Raw genomic sequence first — 16,511 nt, 5'->3', positions numbered from 1 at the left:
GTGTCACGCAGCAGGTGCAGCTGTCATGGAAACTATATACGCGACTTAGCAGCGTTCGAGCGACGGAGCTCAACCGAGAACCACGTCAAGAACTGTATATGTATATGGGTTTTAAACTCCGCGCGAAAGCTACTATTTATAGTTGAATCGTGAGGTATAAGCTAGAATTCTGAGATTGTATTATACGAACGTTTCGCTGAGTTGAATCGCTCATAGTCGGTACTAACAATATACAATACTGCTACGCGCGCGCGATACTGTGGAAATTATAGCGGGCTCGCTGCTGATCGAGACATTAGATACTGTTATATAGAGGTGCCGTAAAGAGAACGAAAAACGCGTTGAAAAGTTGGGGCAAAATAAAAAACGCCAGAAAGAAAGAAAAAAATATTCAAGTGTTCCTGTTTCATAAACATTCGCAATCGTTTTATGGCAATAAAACTTCAAAGGGAGACTCATGTTGACGGAATCATTAATTTATTAGATCGAGTAATTAAGCAGATTTATCTATCGTCTGCACTCGCATCCCGGACAATTCGATGGGATCAGGCATTCGTAAAAATCGAGTTTTAACAAAATACACGGAGAAAACGAGGCCGAATATTCCTAGGGGAAAGTACTAGGAACATAGTATCTCGGGGACTGCATATATGTACTGGATGATTGCAGCATTAATTCGAAGAGCAGTAACAACAATTGTTCTATCCACCATAGTAAAACGATCAATATCCACACTTTTTATTCAAAAGACTCAAGAGTCTTGTTCTATATAAGCATCGTAAAAAATGTTTTCAGTCACTTCAAATGTTTATATTGCTCAGGCAACCCTGAAAAAAAATTATATGTATGGTAAAATGTCACACGTATATTCGATGTATATTCGTATATTTATCATAGAATTTACTATGCTGACAGTCAAAATTTGTGATTTACAATACATTTCCACTTATCAGTAAGTGCTAGTCTGGCATGATGAATAACACTCGAAAACGAAACGAAATATAGTTCTCACGTGCATCACTTTTTGCTATCGTCATAGAGCTGCTTAGAAATCAAGGGACGAAAAATTGGAAAATTCAAAAAATGTAATCGGTGTCTAAATACTTTGAAAATTCTTGAAAAATAATATACTATAAAAAACGAGTCCGTTTTCTCCGTGTTCCAATAATACTCCACCACTTATTTATCTAGATTTGTAAGAGGAGCCTGATATTTGGAAAATCTCAGTACAGCAATGAAATGAATGAATTTATCAAAATGTATAGCAACGTTACGGGCAATTAAGATAAAATAATGCTCAGATTCGTGGTGGTAATTGTGAGACGTCGAGTTAGATCAGAAAAAATGTCTGATAAAATGTGTGCAACTGATTTTCGGTGATGATCGTTGTTCGTTACATAGCAGAGGTTGCTCCAGCACGTTTGAACTTGAAAGTTATTGGGCAGCTCTGGTCCATCAATTCCCAACGAAGATCCTATTTTTACCTTTTCCAACGAACTGTAAATTGGCGCGTGGGCGAGCCTTGATACGTAACCATTAATCTGACAATGTCTTTTCGCACACGAATAAAACTCGTAAATGTGAAAGGGGCACTCGGCATATCCAAGGGTCTATGACAACAAGGTCGTCGAAAGACTACGACGAGAATTTCTGAAACCGCTCATCCCCGCACGTACATTCTGTTTGGATGAGTGTGTGTAAGTGTCTCACCGGTTGTCCGATGAGTCAAATCCACGTGCTCCCGAACTGACATGACAAGTGAAATATGTATTCGCGTGCTCTTCCACAATCCGGATCTGATACTGCTGCCACATGGAATATCGGTGAAACTCTTGTGCCTCTTCTATTCGACTCAGCTTAAATTAATTCGCCTCCCCTCCTTTACTTTTTTCCTATCTCATCTCTCTCCGTCTTTTTTCATCTACTTTACCGTTCCGTACGTTCATCGCCTTCACCGCCCCCTCTGTTCCTTCACTCGGACGCTCGTTCCCCCGCTCGACCTTTTCTTTTTTTCCACCCTCTCAATCGTCTCCTCCATTCCGGCTTTTTGCCTACCGTAGCTTTGATTTCAAAGAGGATTCCTAACGGCCCGAGGAATATTCATTTAAATATCTGTCAATACGAAAAATCCGATGGCACACGATCTCTGCTGGCGGCGGTCGCTGTGGCCGCGGTAAGCTTTAAACTCGCTCCATGTGCATGTGGACTTACTTTTCTATCTCTCTGTCCATCTCCCTTTCTTCTCCTCCTTTCTTTTTATCTTCAGCCATGCTTTCCTAGTCCACACTTTTTCTTCGTATACAAATCCTCCGGTTATCTATATTTATCTCTCCTCTGGCGTTTCTCTTTCTTTTTTGTCATTGCGTTAGCTACACTGGTGCGCTGGCGTATTTTCACCGAATCGTGTCTTCATTATCATCACGTCAATCTGCTAATCAAAATTTTGAAATCGACGATATGTATCATCAATGACATCATATTTCTGCAAAATTTCGGTCAATGGAAATTTCCATTTTCACACGACTTCCAGACTCATTTTTTTCATATGATCCTGCGACGAGACGTTCTACAATTTTTTTAACAATCGGTGTGCATTGCAAATCAGGTTAGTCTGTGCTCAAGATATTTCAATTTGTTCGACCAACTCTGCGCAAATAATTCAGCTCTCTTCGATTTCATGCAAGCTTCTTCTACGTTAGTCAACGAGGGATCGTTTTACTTTCATCTTAATTATTCAAAGACACACGTCCTTTCTTTAAATACGTCCCAAAATTGATCTGGCGTTTCTGTCAAGAGTGCTGACGCTCCGGACGTGTAAGTGCGGAAGTTAACCTCATTTTCGTGCTGTAGGATGCTATTGTTATATAGCAAGGTGCAGTGACCATGACGATCCAGAAAAATTGGAAACACAACTTCGATTGAATCGAGAAAAACAAAGTGAGCAGAGTCGAGAGCTCCGTACAGACAAATCGAGTATCAATTTTTCACTCGGACTATTTGCGGGGTATCTTTGCTCTACGTTTTAAAATCACTTTGTCTTTTGAAACGAGATTGGATAAGTCCATCGTCGAGTTGAATAGAGTTGGGATTGTTAGCCTTTTCTTTATCGATAGACACGTCATTTGTTCCAGGATGATAAGGTGGAGGAGCAACGCGTTTTGTTACGCTCATTCAATGACTTTTGTGCTCCAAAGATTATATTTCGTCAAGACTTCTTCGAGTCAATCATATCGGAACGATGTATCTCAGGCTCTTAGAACTTCGAAAGGAAGTGCGTTGAAACATCGAGGAACTGCGATAATTTTGAATTAGCGAGGAAAGGTAAAGAAGGTGATGAAAGAGGACACGGAAAGGGAGTTGGAAAGAAGCCTTTTCTGATGATGTGAAGAGTGAATATAGCTATTGCTGAGCAGTTTTATGGTTGATGGTATAAGTCCACAGGTAAGGGAAGTCGTGGACTCGGAGTAGATGCAACAGCTCTGGTATACTGTGCGGCTAGCATCCCGGTGAGCACTTTGCCTGCGTCATTTAAGAGGAACTTAATGTTGCCGTAAAACGCGCTAACAGCCGACTCTCGTCGCTTCTCTCCTCCTCTCATCCGACGCAAGCAATTCCCAATGGAGCCCGTGTGCAGCTTTTCCACTCTCTCTTATCATTTCTCTGCTTCTTATTCGCTGTCTTTCTCGCATTCTTTTGGACGGCTTTTGAATTTTTATGCTTCTGTGAGCTCACGATACACTTCCTAAACGGTAGTAACAGCCGAGAGAACCCTTTGGTCTTTGGCCAATGTGACAACTTTATATGTCAAGTATATGCCATGTCAACTCGATCAACGTCTTATCCTCATCCTCGCGGATTTTCATACTTTTTTCTTCAATCGCTTGGGCAACTTTGAAAGATTGGAGAAAAAGGCCATGTGAATATAAATTATTTCTTATCAGTTGGATTTATCTAAAATGTGGTAGAAAAGGAAAAATCAAAGAGTCCGTAACTGATGAATTTTTCATCGAAATCAATGAATCGTTTGTTCATAAATTATCAGCGACGTGCAATAACTCTGACGTTTGCCAAGAAAAGAGGAAGTGAAATGGTGGTTCGTGAAATAAAAAATAATCGGTGAAATCAAATGGACCGTGGGTCAGCCGATCGTTGAGTTGGCATGGAATGCTTAATTAACCACCAGCAAATGGTAAGAGAATGGAATTCGTGAAGAAGGGTAATTACAGGAATTTATATGGATTCGTAAACTTCGTAATAAGGGAGAAAGAAAGAGGGAGAAAAAGATGCTGCGGCAGCGAGGCACAATCATGTGCACCCGGTCGGTCGTGGCGAGTGTCCAACGTGGTATTTATTCTCGTAATAACGATCAACCTAATGGAGCAAGTTTGGTATTTCTGTTTATTTATTTATTTGTTTGTTTTCTTTTTTTTTTTTTTTTTACTCCACCGACTGAAATTTGATCTGAATTGGCAATTTTTCAAAGATCCCTACACCAGTCAGGATTTTCGCTCTGGATAACGTTTGCTTACCCATTCAGGGCCCGAGCGAGGTACAGAAGTATCACCACCCAGCTCGATTTGGTCCGCTGTTCAGCGATGTCGTCGAGTTCTCAGCCTTTCGCATTTTTATGGGGCTCCATAAACCGAGGGCATGAATTTTTATCGTTATTACCACGTCGAGGGCAACAATCCTTTTCGTCTGATGATATTCCTGTAAACCCACACGTTCTATCTGCGTGCTTATTTAACGTCATGCTGATCAGATTTATTAGAACATATGGATTAATTACGTCTGCGCGAGCATGGCGAACCGTTCGATGGCATTAAATATTTATATGGCCGATTGAATGTACGCGCATCTGCCAATGAGAAAATTCCATTAAATGCTCTCGGTTTAAAATTGTTAATGCTCCGTAAGATTTAGTAATGATTTCTTCAGCTTTCACAGTGCACTCTTTTTCAATAAAGCGTCACGAATTCAATTTTGTATCACTAAATACCCGGAGCAATTATTTTAATATTGTATTTAAACGTTCGAATCCGTAGAGGTAATCGGTTCCAAGAAGTCGAAGAAATTATCAATTCCCAACCTCGATAAATAATGCAACTAACGTCCACTAAAATATTTACTTCCAAACTAAAATTGTATGATATTTGCGCCGAGTGAACGCACAGCTTTAGGAAACCATAGGGTCGAAATAGCATATTGTAAGCAAACTCCGGTTGGCAGAGAACATTTTCTTTTGTATATTCGTCTGTGGGCCAACGCGTGGATATTTTTCTAAACAAAACAATCGAGAAACTCGTCGACTCACGCATTGTCGCAGTCAAGCTAAAAAGAGACTAATAGGAGCAACGTGATAGCGTGGTCGTAGCGGCGAAGGAGTTGAAACGGTAGGGAAAAAAGCGAGAAAGAGGGAGAGAGAAGCATGCGAAAGGATTTGTGCCGAGACATCCCTAACCGGCCCTCGGGGTGACGCGTCTTTTGCTGCCGTGTCGCGTGCGCCCGATTCGGGTTGTTCTCTACCCCATCACAACCCCGTCGCTCGTTCGTATTTTCCTCGGCCGGGTTTTTCACTCTCCGACTCGAGTCGCAACAGCCCAGAATTTTAATCCTGCAAGAGCAACGCGTCACTCCACCGCTGGCTTCGTCGCTCCAGCCGCCCCGAATAATCAGCCCGAAATTTGTTGCGAGCTTGCTCGACGCTCCGCGAGGCACTGGATTGCCGCGAAACGCAACAAAAGAACGAGATATTAGTTGCTGTCTGTACAACGAGAGAGGATAAAGAGCTAGAAGGGAAAAGGCCCTACATTTTTTCACTTCCACCAAACGCAACGGGCAACTCCTCGTTTTCGTGTTTACGGCCAAATAAATGCGTGTCAAGAATCCTCGATAACCGTTGAAATCGTGGAACCCCGAATGAATTGGATCCTCGATAAAAAACGTTTGTCAAACCAAACCGAGTCCAAAAGCATCCGAAAATAAGTGAGCGCAGAGTATAACAAAAATTGAATCTAATGAATATTGTTATTTCGACGAAATAAAAGTGGACACAATATTAATATTTACAAATTCTTCAAGTTTTATTTTTTAGTACTTTTCGGTCATAAATTTTTTGTCACTGAAAGCTGCATTCGTAGAATACGTGCATGATTATTTTTCGCTCGATGATTAATAATGTGTCAGCACAATTATTATTACAAATTGATGTTAAGGGGTTAATTCTGATGTTGCCAGCACTGTCTGTATCAGCCGCGTATATCCTCCACATCTTGAGTAATGTGCGAGAAATTGAGGGATTTTGGTCATATTCGGGTTAACTCGGTTCACGTCGGCTTCAACCGAGTTTCGTGCTCGCACATGGACACACCGCTAATTCAAATGCTCGTGCGGCGTTGCCACATTTCTTGCGATATGAAAATGTAAGAATCGTTTCGAATTTGGTCGAGAGTTTTAATTAATTCCCTAATAATTGTGAGGTGAGGGGAGATAAATCTAGCATCAAATCATTTTTAAAAGTGCATTCTTCCTATGCTAAATTTTGCACGAAGATCTTATTACTTTTTCATTCCATTTTCGTGAAATATGAGTGATCGTATTGCGATTGACGTAAGCGCGTAACAGTGAAATATCGACAATTTATTACTGAAAAACCACGAGGTCAAAACATCTGAAATTTTGCACAAGTCTTTAGTGATTATTCGTGAACATAACAATTTTTTTCAGCCAATTCTAACTATTTTTATTTCGTGATCGAACCTCCTTAATTCGGCATCTTCTCGATGACTGCAATATCAAGAGTATTGTTCACTTGCTAAGTATTCGAGCTCTGGATGGAATAAAGTTTTCGGTTGAGAACGCACTCACGTGTTAAAGAAGCTTAAGGTGGTGTAACGAAATGAAGAGGCGTAATGGTCGATGCACCGAAGGCAAAAGGAATGACGACGAAGCTCGCAAAGTGGGAAACGTACAAACTGCAAGGTCGGGTTTGTAGTGCACACAGTGGCCGAGCGCGAGCGAGCATCGGTGCAAATGTGTTGAACGATCATCCTGACGAGACAGAGCGCGGGGATCTTGTGGCGTCGGGCAAATCCGCCGCCTTATATTCGCGCGCACGCTCTCAAACGAGATGCAGTTCTCCTCGCACTAATACGACTCGTGCAACTTGGCTGCATTCGTCCAATGTTCCATCTTCACGTGAGCAAGGCTGCAGCATTTATACGGACGCTCGAGCCTATTTCCTCAAAGCGAGCATCGGCTGCATCGTTCTACCCGGCAGGAATATTTGTCTGCGAATGTGCGAGATCGCATTCGTGCTAACATCACTCGAGGACTGGCAACGATCCCTACGATCAGTTGGAATTACCTGGCTCTATCTTATTATTACTGCGTGTGGCTTACTATTCCCCGAGGCTCCGTAAGCCTGTGTGCACGTTGCGGCAATGGCTTGAGCCATCAATTAATTTGTCACTTACAAACTCTGAGCGGATTAAGCACATTTTTTTACCTTTTTGATGCATCGTTGTAATAAAGATTCTGTTATAAAACGTACGAGTGCTACGAGGCTCGACGTAATTAGTGATTTTATTCCTTTTTCAATGGCATTTCTTACTTCGTTACATTCGTTATCGAATCGATAGGGCGCTGATTCAAAGCTGCGAATCTCGTTTTATCGATGTTCCGATCGTGCATGAATTTCCGTAGCTATAAAAAAACAGCCATTTCGATTTAAATTAGAAATAAGGCGTTCAAAGTCGAGCTGATTTCTTGTCTCACCTTTTTTCCACTCGCAAGCGAAGACTTCGTTTTTGGCTATTATTTCGAAGACCAATAACTTAACAGACGTGTATAAGCGCGCGAAAGAGTAGCGAAAGACGAAGAACGAATGTGGAGCCGGGAGAAGACGTCGTGAACAGGCAAAGCTTGAGTGGACTGTCTGTCCTGTCCATCACATTGCCGGCGTCAGATTATCGTTCTGACACTTTCCGAGTTACTCTGGCCGGTATACCGCCAACGCCCTCTTCTCGCTCTCCTTCGCTCTCCTCGTCTCTGGCTCGCTTCCTCTCTCTCTCTCTCTCTTGCTCTCGTATTTTCTCTTGTCCGTTTACTTCTCTACGGAACTCTTTGCGACGATGACGACAACGACGGCGCGTCATCAGTCGTGGTAGATTTTCAAGTCTTTTGCTGCACACTTCTTACCGGAGCAAAAAAGTGCTGCGTGTTCTCGTGACAAACCTGTCTTCGTCCATACTCCTTTCTATCATGCAATTTCCGCTTTTTTAGATGGCTTTTCGTCCAGCACCGAGAAACGAACAAATGACACACACACAAACGAACTTGATCAAAGAGCCCACGGCCCAATCGCACTATGCTTCGAATTCAACCACTTTCCAGCTTCGTTGCGGTGCTACTTAAATTGTGATGTGTTCACGACACGAAACCATGCGACTCGTTTAGTCAGTGTTGATCAACCTTACAAGTTTCGATGAGACTGCTATCTTGACGGGAGTACCGTCCAGGTAACGACGTATACGAACGATATTCTCCAGTAGCAAGATTCAAGGTGAACAAGAGTAAAAAGTTGAAACGAAATTTCCGGTTTTATCCTTCGCTTATTTCGTCCTCCTCATTGAACTTTTTTCGTCGTTCCGCCTAACATTAATAATTCACTGATGTATGTTATTTCAAGCATTCATTAATCAATTTATTTTATTTCTTTTTCCTTCATGGCTCGGTGAATCTAATGTGATTTTATCGGAAGCCGGGAATAAACAATTTTTTGATAAAACTCGAAATTTCATATACGAACTTTTAAAAGGACGATTGCATGCCGAACATGATTAAACTCGGATATTTCATATTCGTGTGATTTCGTTCATCCCAAACGATTTTTTATAACAAAAAATATTTTTACAGTCGTTTACTGAAAATGAATAATAACCGTGAGTTGAAACATGGTTTTCGATTCGTCACCGAATTAGGATCACACTTACAGTCTCACCCCCTTCGCTCAGAGTTCCCCCATTTCTCTTCCTCTTCGTCTCTTCCCCTCGGCGTGTGTTCGTCTCATTCCTACAAGTTGGGTAAAGGTCTCGAGACTAATTCCATGGTGTTCCAAGGGAGAAAACTGATTAGTTAACTAACGGGAGCGTTGCGTTGAGCCCACTCACTCCGAACCCTTGTACAACTGCGTAGCACAATTTTCGCGCATAGTCGGTGGCGTCTTTGAGTTTCGGGGCGACGAGACGTTTGATGTCACTAGCACCGTCGACGTAAAGTGACGGATAGGAAGGTAGAGCCAAAGCGAACGCTGCTTTTGCTAACGATCAAGTGTGCTTCGACAGCAGAGTCAAAGAAAAATGAAGAGTTTTTCTTTCGGTGGTTATTTAATGTGAAAAAAAGCACCACACAAGATTTTCAAACGCCCTTTGCAGTCAAAACGTTCATCCACTTGAGCTGTGCTGCGATTAATGGACGTGTAAGAACACTAACGACTAAATAAAATTAGCATTTTCATCTGTTCATCAAAAGTAGTCAAAAGCCTGTGTCCTCAAACGTGCATAGAGAAAATTCGTTTTAAAAATCGTCCTATATTCAATACACGATCAAAGTTGAATTCTAATAAAAGTGGAAATAAATTTGTCACATACAAACGCACTGGTGAACACATCGGCGAGCGCGTGACCCTGGGCAATGCCATGTTCGAGCTCAATCGTCAATCAATTAATAATGCAATTATTGTATTCAATTGGATTACGTTTGGAATTAAAAAATAATGCTTCGGGAGGTTGGCTAGATCCAGTGAGATGAACATCACGATATAATGAAAGTGTCCCCAAATACATATGAATATACATGAAGTTTCGTAACAAAGGCTGCTTCTCGTTTCTGTGATATGCAAAGCGCATATTGGAATTACTTTAATCTCTCGGTTTTTCTGTCATTTTATGCGTCGATACATAAAATACTCATAGACAATTCATCAATCATCCAAGCACCGAGTAATCCCTCTTTACTGCCTCATCGATAAAATTCGATGTTTTTATTCTTTTTCAAATAAACTTTTCAGAGTTTTTTTTTCAGGATAATATTCGATGGAATTTTCAATTTCTAGCAAACAGACCCATTTCCTTGATTTCTATCTAAATTTACCACAAATTCGTAACTCTTACTATGAAATAGTGAAAATCATTCCAACTGTGTTTGCTGGTTTGATGAAACTGTCGTATCACGACTAATGGGAGAATTTGACTAAAGGCGATGGGAATCCCTTTTTGATTCCACATTGCTCAAAGCATTTGAACATTACCAGGTGACAGAATTATTCTCCAAAGTTGTGTTTCAGCGATCGAAGATAAACGCTTGGTCATTAATACGTACTGAGCTTTACTCTCCTTGTATTCTAGGATTTAATCGTGAACTGAGAACTGATGAAAAGCTCAGTCAAGTCTGAATAATCAATGATGATTTGGTGCAGTGCTGTTGATAGACGAATTCTACTCCATTCGAAATTCCATTCCTTTTTGCTACTCCGTCGTTGCTTCATTTCTAATTCTCCTGGTCGCATCCACGTTTACGAACGAGATGCGATATTCATTACTATTTATTAGCATGACCGCCCTTTCCATTGCCATAGAAAGAGCAGTTCGCCAGGCCAAGCGATAATGAGCCAATGAATTCGTCGACATTGTACGGATGCAGTACAAAGTTTGTGCCACATAAACATTAGCTATAGTGCCTCATTAATTATAAGTACAATGTGAATAATAAGAATTGACCTAACGTTGAAAAATCATATTAACAAATTCGTTTTTTTTTATCTGTTCCAGGTAAGCATCGATGCAAGTGAATTTTCGAGGATTTAGAATAATAACTGCTGCGGGTGAGTGAGCATCCCATCGTAAAAATGAACAAAAATCATTGACGCGTACGATAATGCATTAATGGATGAATGAGAAAGAAAGTATTGAATCGATGATAATTCGTCGCGTGACAATATTTTTCTTCTCATCGGTAGCAGCAGCATTACACACGTATGTCACGGTTCATTATGGAGACGCGTTGATAATTGATGACGTACACTCGTTAACGTTGATTATTAGCTACACGATAAAACTGTATCCTCTGAGCATCAGCACCCCGCTCGTCACACACGGGGCTTGAGTATATATGTACATCGAGTCTCACAGGAGCTCTCGGTACTCCGGTCAACCGTTATGTTATGTGTGCGTATATGAAAATGCAAACATAACCGTTCGCTCGGGGCGGTTAATGCATCTCTCGTTCGGTTTGTTCTCGCGCGCCGGGTCACGGCGAAGTTATGAAATCAAATCTAATTACGCGCGAGCGTTTCCCAGCGGCGGCGGCGGCGACGGCGGCGGCAGTGGCTACGTGTGTTCGTCTCGTTGTAGCGCCGTGTGTGTGTATTGTATTGAGCGGTGGGGAGGGTAGAAGTGATGTGTATAAAATACGCTGATGAGGAGTGGAGGGGCGTGGGGTGTGGGAAAAAGAGAGAGAGGGAGAGGCCTTGTTGAAATTATGAGAATCACGATGAACAAAAAATAATTCACTTTGCATTGTCGATGACCGGTGGCAGAAACAGGGAGAGCACTGGTCGGAGCACGTAAATTATTGAAAAAAAAAGGAAAATAATAATTCAAACATACATTAAATCCACGCACGCTCCGGGCGAAGAAGTACGCTGGTGACCATTAATACGAGAGATCGCTTTGGCAAATGCGTCAAACACCCCTCGTGTGTTTTATCTGTGACGAAAAAGTCTTGTTTGCCGGGCAGGAAACCTATTGGAAAAATTTCATGAAAAACAAGTTTATTCGACATTATTATTTGCCTGGGGAGCTTCGGCACTTATTGATTACGGTGTGTTTATCGTGACGGAGTCTGACGTTGAAGAAAGTGTTATTATCGTGGGAGAACGAACTCGGAAGGAGGGTCAGGGTCGTGTCCAGATTCTTTGGAAAGCATTAGCATAGTTACGGTTCACGGGATGGGCTATACTCGCGAGCCTTCCTCGAGGTATCTCAGCGCGGTACAACAATACGTGAGCTATGTTAGCCACGGGTATGTTAATGCTGCTGGTTGTAGATGTAGCGTGACATCTCGCTGATGAAGTTGAGCCGGATGACGTGTAATAAAGGCTGGGTGAAGCGCTCGAGAGCGACAGGACAGTCGACGGACGGTCCGTCCTGCATGTTTCTATACACGTATATGCGTCCGTAGGAACGAACAACGGGCGTCACGAGTAAGAGTCCAGAGTAAAAGGCGAGCACCCGAGAAAGAGGCAGAGAGTGGAGCGAGGTGTGGATGGACTTGAAGCTTGGGGAGATCCAGGGACGGTAGTGGAGAGGACGTACGGAAGGAGGTAGAGGAAAACGTAGAGAAGAAAATGAAGGGTGCGGAGGGAGCCTTGACACGCGGGGTGGACCTGTCGGGGGTGGGTTGAGGCTTGGAAGCAGCGGACGTGACACGGCCGTCTTGTGACCCATACACCGTTTACCTCCTCACCTCCTTCTGTGTCCTCCTGCTTCGTTGTCGTCGTCGCCGTCGTCCGTTTCTCCTCGAGAACGACCCCTTTCCTCGCAACAACCCGAGATACCTCGAACTTAGCCCGCAATGCTGTCCCCTTTTCACCGCTCGCCCGGGGCCCCCTCCCACCGAGCACATGCCGCTGCTACGACGATGAGCGACTAGACCGTTCGCCCAGCGCTAGTCCTCGCTCTCTATTGTTGTTATTATTAAAGGAGAGGGTGGCTGTGACTGCAGCCACGGTGGTTGAGGGGATTCGAGAGACGCTGGTGGGACATGGCCAGAGGTAGGGAGACCCGGGTGAGAGGGACGATGACGGAAAGGAAGGCGGCGTCTGCAGGTGACAGATGAAACAGCTCACATCTCGCTCTCTACTGACTCTCTCTCTCTCTCTCGCTTTTCCTCTCTCGTTCTTTACCTCTCGTACTATGTCTTCGTCTATCGTTCGCGAACGAATGAGCTCGTTCACTCGATCTCCTCGTCACACAGCACAACGTCCAGCAACCACAGATGCAGCTAAAGCACCCTTCCGTTCGGCCCCACCCTTCGTTCAGTTTCGTATCGCCGGTCTTCCAATCCTCAGTCAACCTTCCCGGCCCCTTACTTCCTTCATCCCTCAGCGCATATCCTGCACGGGCTCGACTACTTTGTATTCAGGCTGATGCATGTGGACAAATTAACCGCAATAAGCACCTTGGGATTGCCAAAGATTGTAACTCCTTTGGATATGCTTCACTGAGTTTGTATCGATCATGCTGGACGCATAGCCTTGGGAAAGCTTAATACAGAGATCACACGCGACAAAATGCCAGTGAAAGATGTCGAAAACAAAGTCAGCAATTTCTGCTTTGCTTTTCCCCGATTCTTTTTCTCTTATCTGACGCCTGTCATCAAATTAATTTGAAGAGTATTGTGTGATTTTACTTTGAATCGAAACTTCTTTTGTCACATTATACCAGTCGTTTCTCTTGTTAAGGCGAAATTGAAAATCGAGCTACGGACGACAGCGAGTTATCTGATAAACTGAGTAAATTTGAATCGATAGTCTGTAGCTCAGGGTAACCAAACGGCGTTCTTATGAATTGTAAGTTCGATTGAAAATTTACGAGGCTGTAACGTGCGGCCTGGATTTTTGGTTAGCAGTGCAACTCGTATCCTCGCGCGTATATCGCGTGAATAAATTCCGTCGAGAGTTGGAAACTATCGGCAAGACGAAATGCGTTGATGAAATACGGCTCAGCCGAAGAAATAACGAGTGTCACTTGAAGGCGAGCTACGAAGTAAAACGCTTGAGAGTGAGAGGCGAGGGAAAGCGAGGGTTAGTTTTATCGGGGTCCACTATCATTTGAAGCAGCCGTCAGTGGACAGCAGAGCGTGGAAAACGCTTGGAATGCGCGCACTGGATGTGGCGAGTTACCTATATGTTCTCGTTCTCTCGAGCGGGATGGCATAGAACAGAAGGGAACCTGGATGAATGCAAAAGCAGGGTGAAAGAGGGTCGGAGAGGTTGTGGACGAATTCTCGGTTTCTCGCAGAGGATCTGAGTGCGAATAACTCGACGTCACGACATCACACGCCAACCAGTATTCCTCTGTTCGCCATTGGGAAAGACGAGTCTTGTCCTCCGTGTAGAGCCTCTATACTTAAACTGTAGCCAGGAGAGTATTTGCACGCCAGGACAACCCCCTGACACAAAGCTTTCCCTCTCGTTCTCTCTTGCCGATGTTAGCCACCTCGTCGGCCTGCTACGGATTTGCGTGCTACACCAGTTCAACGGGGAAACCAATAAAACACACGAGACGCGATATCCTCTCGCTGTATAAGACGAGTCTATGCAAAAGCTTCGCCTAGTGTGCGAGGAGACGAGCAACTGTTCCCCTTGTCTCGCGGGCTTTCTTTTCTCCAAGAATACACAGGCAAAAGGAAAAAAAAATGGGACGACGCAGGACCGAGTATTGAGGCAGTTCGGTTTGACAAGTGAATGCCAACAGTCCGGCACACCAACGGAAACAACCTTTGTATCGGACGTTTCTGCGCGACGTATGGAAACGCTTCTTGTGAACCGAACCGTTTTCTCTTCGTACTTCGAAACACAATCTTGGCATGGATCGCTGAATATGCAATGAGGAGTTAGGGGTGACTTTTCTTCGGTCGCGTTCATATTTCCGTCTCTCCCGTACGCGGTCATGCCAATGCCTCCGTGTCAGCTAGCCACCCAACAAATTTACACAAAGTTTCAAATGCGCTGCTTAAACATTGAGTCCATAATCTCGCACTTTCTGAATTTCGATCCCTGTTTTTCGTCAACACACCTTTTCGTACACACGTGCCATCTCCGTGTTTATTTCGTACGTCGCGCTCAACTCGAGTCTGCTTACAAACGTTATTCGAATCTAACTGTTTTCCAAATTATCTCTACGCTACGTTATCCCCCGAGAGTATCGATCGGGTAACTCAATTAAAACGTTCAATTTATTACTAACTGCATTCAAAGCTGACGTTATTACTGTCCTCATTTTTATAAATATTAATTTTTATACGAAATTACCAAAGACAGAAGTGAGGCTCAATAGTTTTCATTCCTTGTCCCAAAACTTTATGAATTCCGCGAAAAATCAATAGCCATAAAAAAAGAGGCAAATAATAGAATGGAAAATTCCCTGAGAAAGCTCCGTGAAACAACGAAAATTTAAAGAAAAGAACTTGCTCGATTTTTTCTCCGAGAAAATACCCGGAGGAACTGATCAGAGGTAGACAGGGATATGGGCAGGGAGACGGAGGGTAGTCCTCCGTCGAAATGACCGAGCTTTTGCGGCAGAGTGAGGAAGAAGGGTGAAAAGTTGGGCGCTCGCGCACAGTCGGTGCGCCCTACGATATCTACGCGTCTGTCCGAGTAGACGTTGGCGGTGGACGCCCAGACGTCGTCACTGCTCACGGCATTGATCTGTCGGACGGCAGTCTTGATATCGGCAGGCATGCTGGGCTCCACGCGGTAAAGAGGAGGAGGACAGCGGGTGGAGAGAAAAGCTTCGGTACGGTGGAAGTACGGACGGTGGAATAGGCCACCAATACTACACCACTGTTCTTCCTCGCTCTCTCTCTCTCTCTCTCTCTCTCTCTCTCTCTCTCTCTCTCTCTCTTTCTCTTTCTCTTTCTCCGCTTTCTTGTTTTCCTTGCTTTCGTTCACGTCCGAGCTACTTCCCCTTTTCGGAATCTCTCCCGATTCGAGTGTACACATAAATATAGCACGCAGCGTAGTCAGTACACGTAGAACTACATACGTACCGCTTGTGTATACCGCTGCCAATACCAATGTCCGTGCTTTCGTCATTCTCTTCCTTTCCGGCAAATTCAAGCTTCGGTAGAAACGACAAAGTCCACTTCTATCCCAACTTTGCTGTGGCAGGGATGGAAAAGATGTGGAAAGGGATTTAATATACGTGTATATAAGAACGGCGAGAATAAGGTCGGGCAAAAGGTCATGGTGGTTCGAGTGGAGCTGTCACTCCAGGAGATGCCTCGTCACCCAACGTCCGGTACTCATTAGAAGCCACGATCTAACTTTACTACTTTCTACACCCCTGTCATTCAGTCCTTCTCAACCGATACTTCGATTCCGATTTTCCGCTTTCCCATTTTCAATCGGAGTAAGCAAAATTGTAAAAGGGTGAAGAGGGTCCTGCTCGAACTGGCTCCTCGTCAAGCCTCCTTCTAAGCCTTGGAGAAGAAATTTCAATCAAGCACTTGCAACGTTTGATCGATCATCTCAATCAAAAACATTCACTTCCACTGTTATAATTGAAAAAGTACTTTCTGCCTCTATCGTGTCTTTACATAGGATTGTAGTTTTATAATTTCACTATCTTTCAGCTTGAACCAGCTTTTTTGGGATTGTCAAATACACTTTATTCCTTGAAAAATCATTTTCTCTTCTAATTTTTTCAAATTTCATTTTATTTGTAAAC

The 16,511-nt window shown here is 43.4% G+C and overlaps 1 protein-coding gene across 3 annotated transcripts in view; it reads left to right on the top strand.

The window, feature by feature from the left end:
• The window catches only part of tio (tiptop), a 164,344-nt gene that overhangs the window by 123,477 nt on the left and 24,356 nt on the right, over window positions 1-16,511 (top strand). Inside the window, exon 2 of one of the 3 annotated variants that reach the window (XM_043414167.1) lies at window positions 10,830-10,882. The exons of the other annotated variants lie outside the window; for them this stretch is intronic. Within the exon in view, the coding sequence (XP_043270102.1) occupies window positions 10,840-10,882 (43 nt within the window). The 5' untranslated portion in view covers window positions 10,830-10,839. The remainder of the gene's footprint in view (window positions 1-10,829; window positions 10,883-16,511) is intronic. 3 annotated transcript variants of the gene reach the window in all.

The sequence above is a fragment of the Venturia canescens genome, chromosome 3, assembly GCF_019457755.1.
Source record: "Venturia canescens isolate UGA chromosome 3, ASM1945775v1, whole genome shotgun sequence".
NCBI classification, from domain to species: Eukaryota; Metazoa; Arthropoda; class Insecta; order Hymenoptera; family Ichneumonidae; genus Venturia; species Venturia canescens.
The sequence above is the reverse complement of the archived record's forward strand: the minus strand, read 5'-3'. Positions and strand labels throughout refer to the sequence as shown.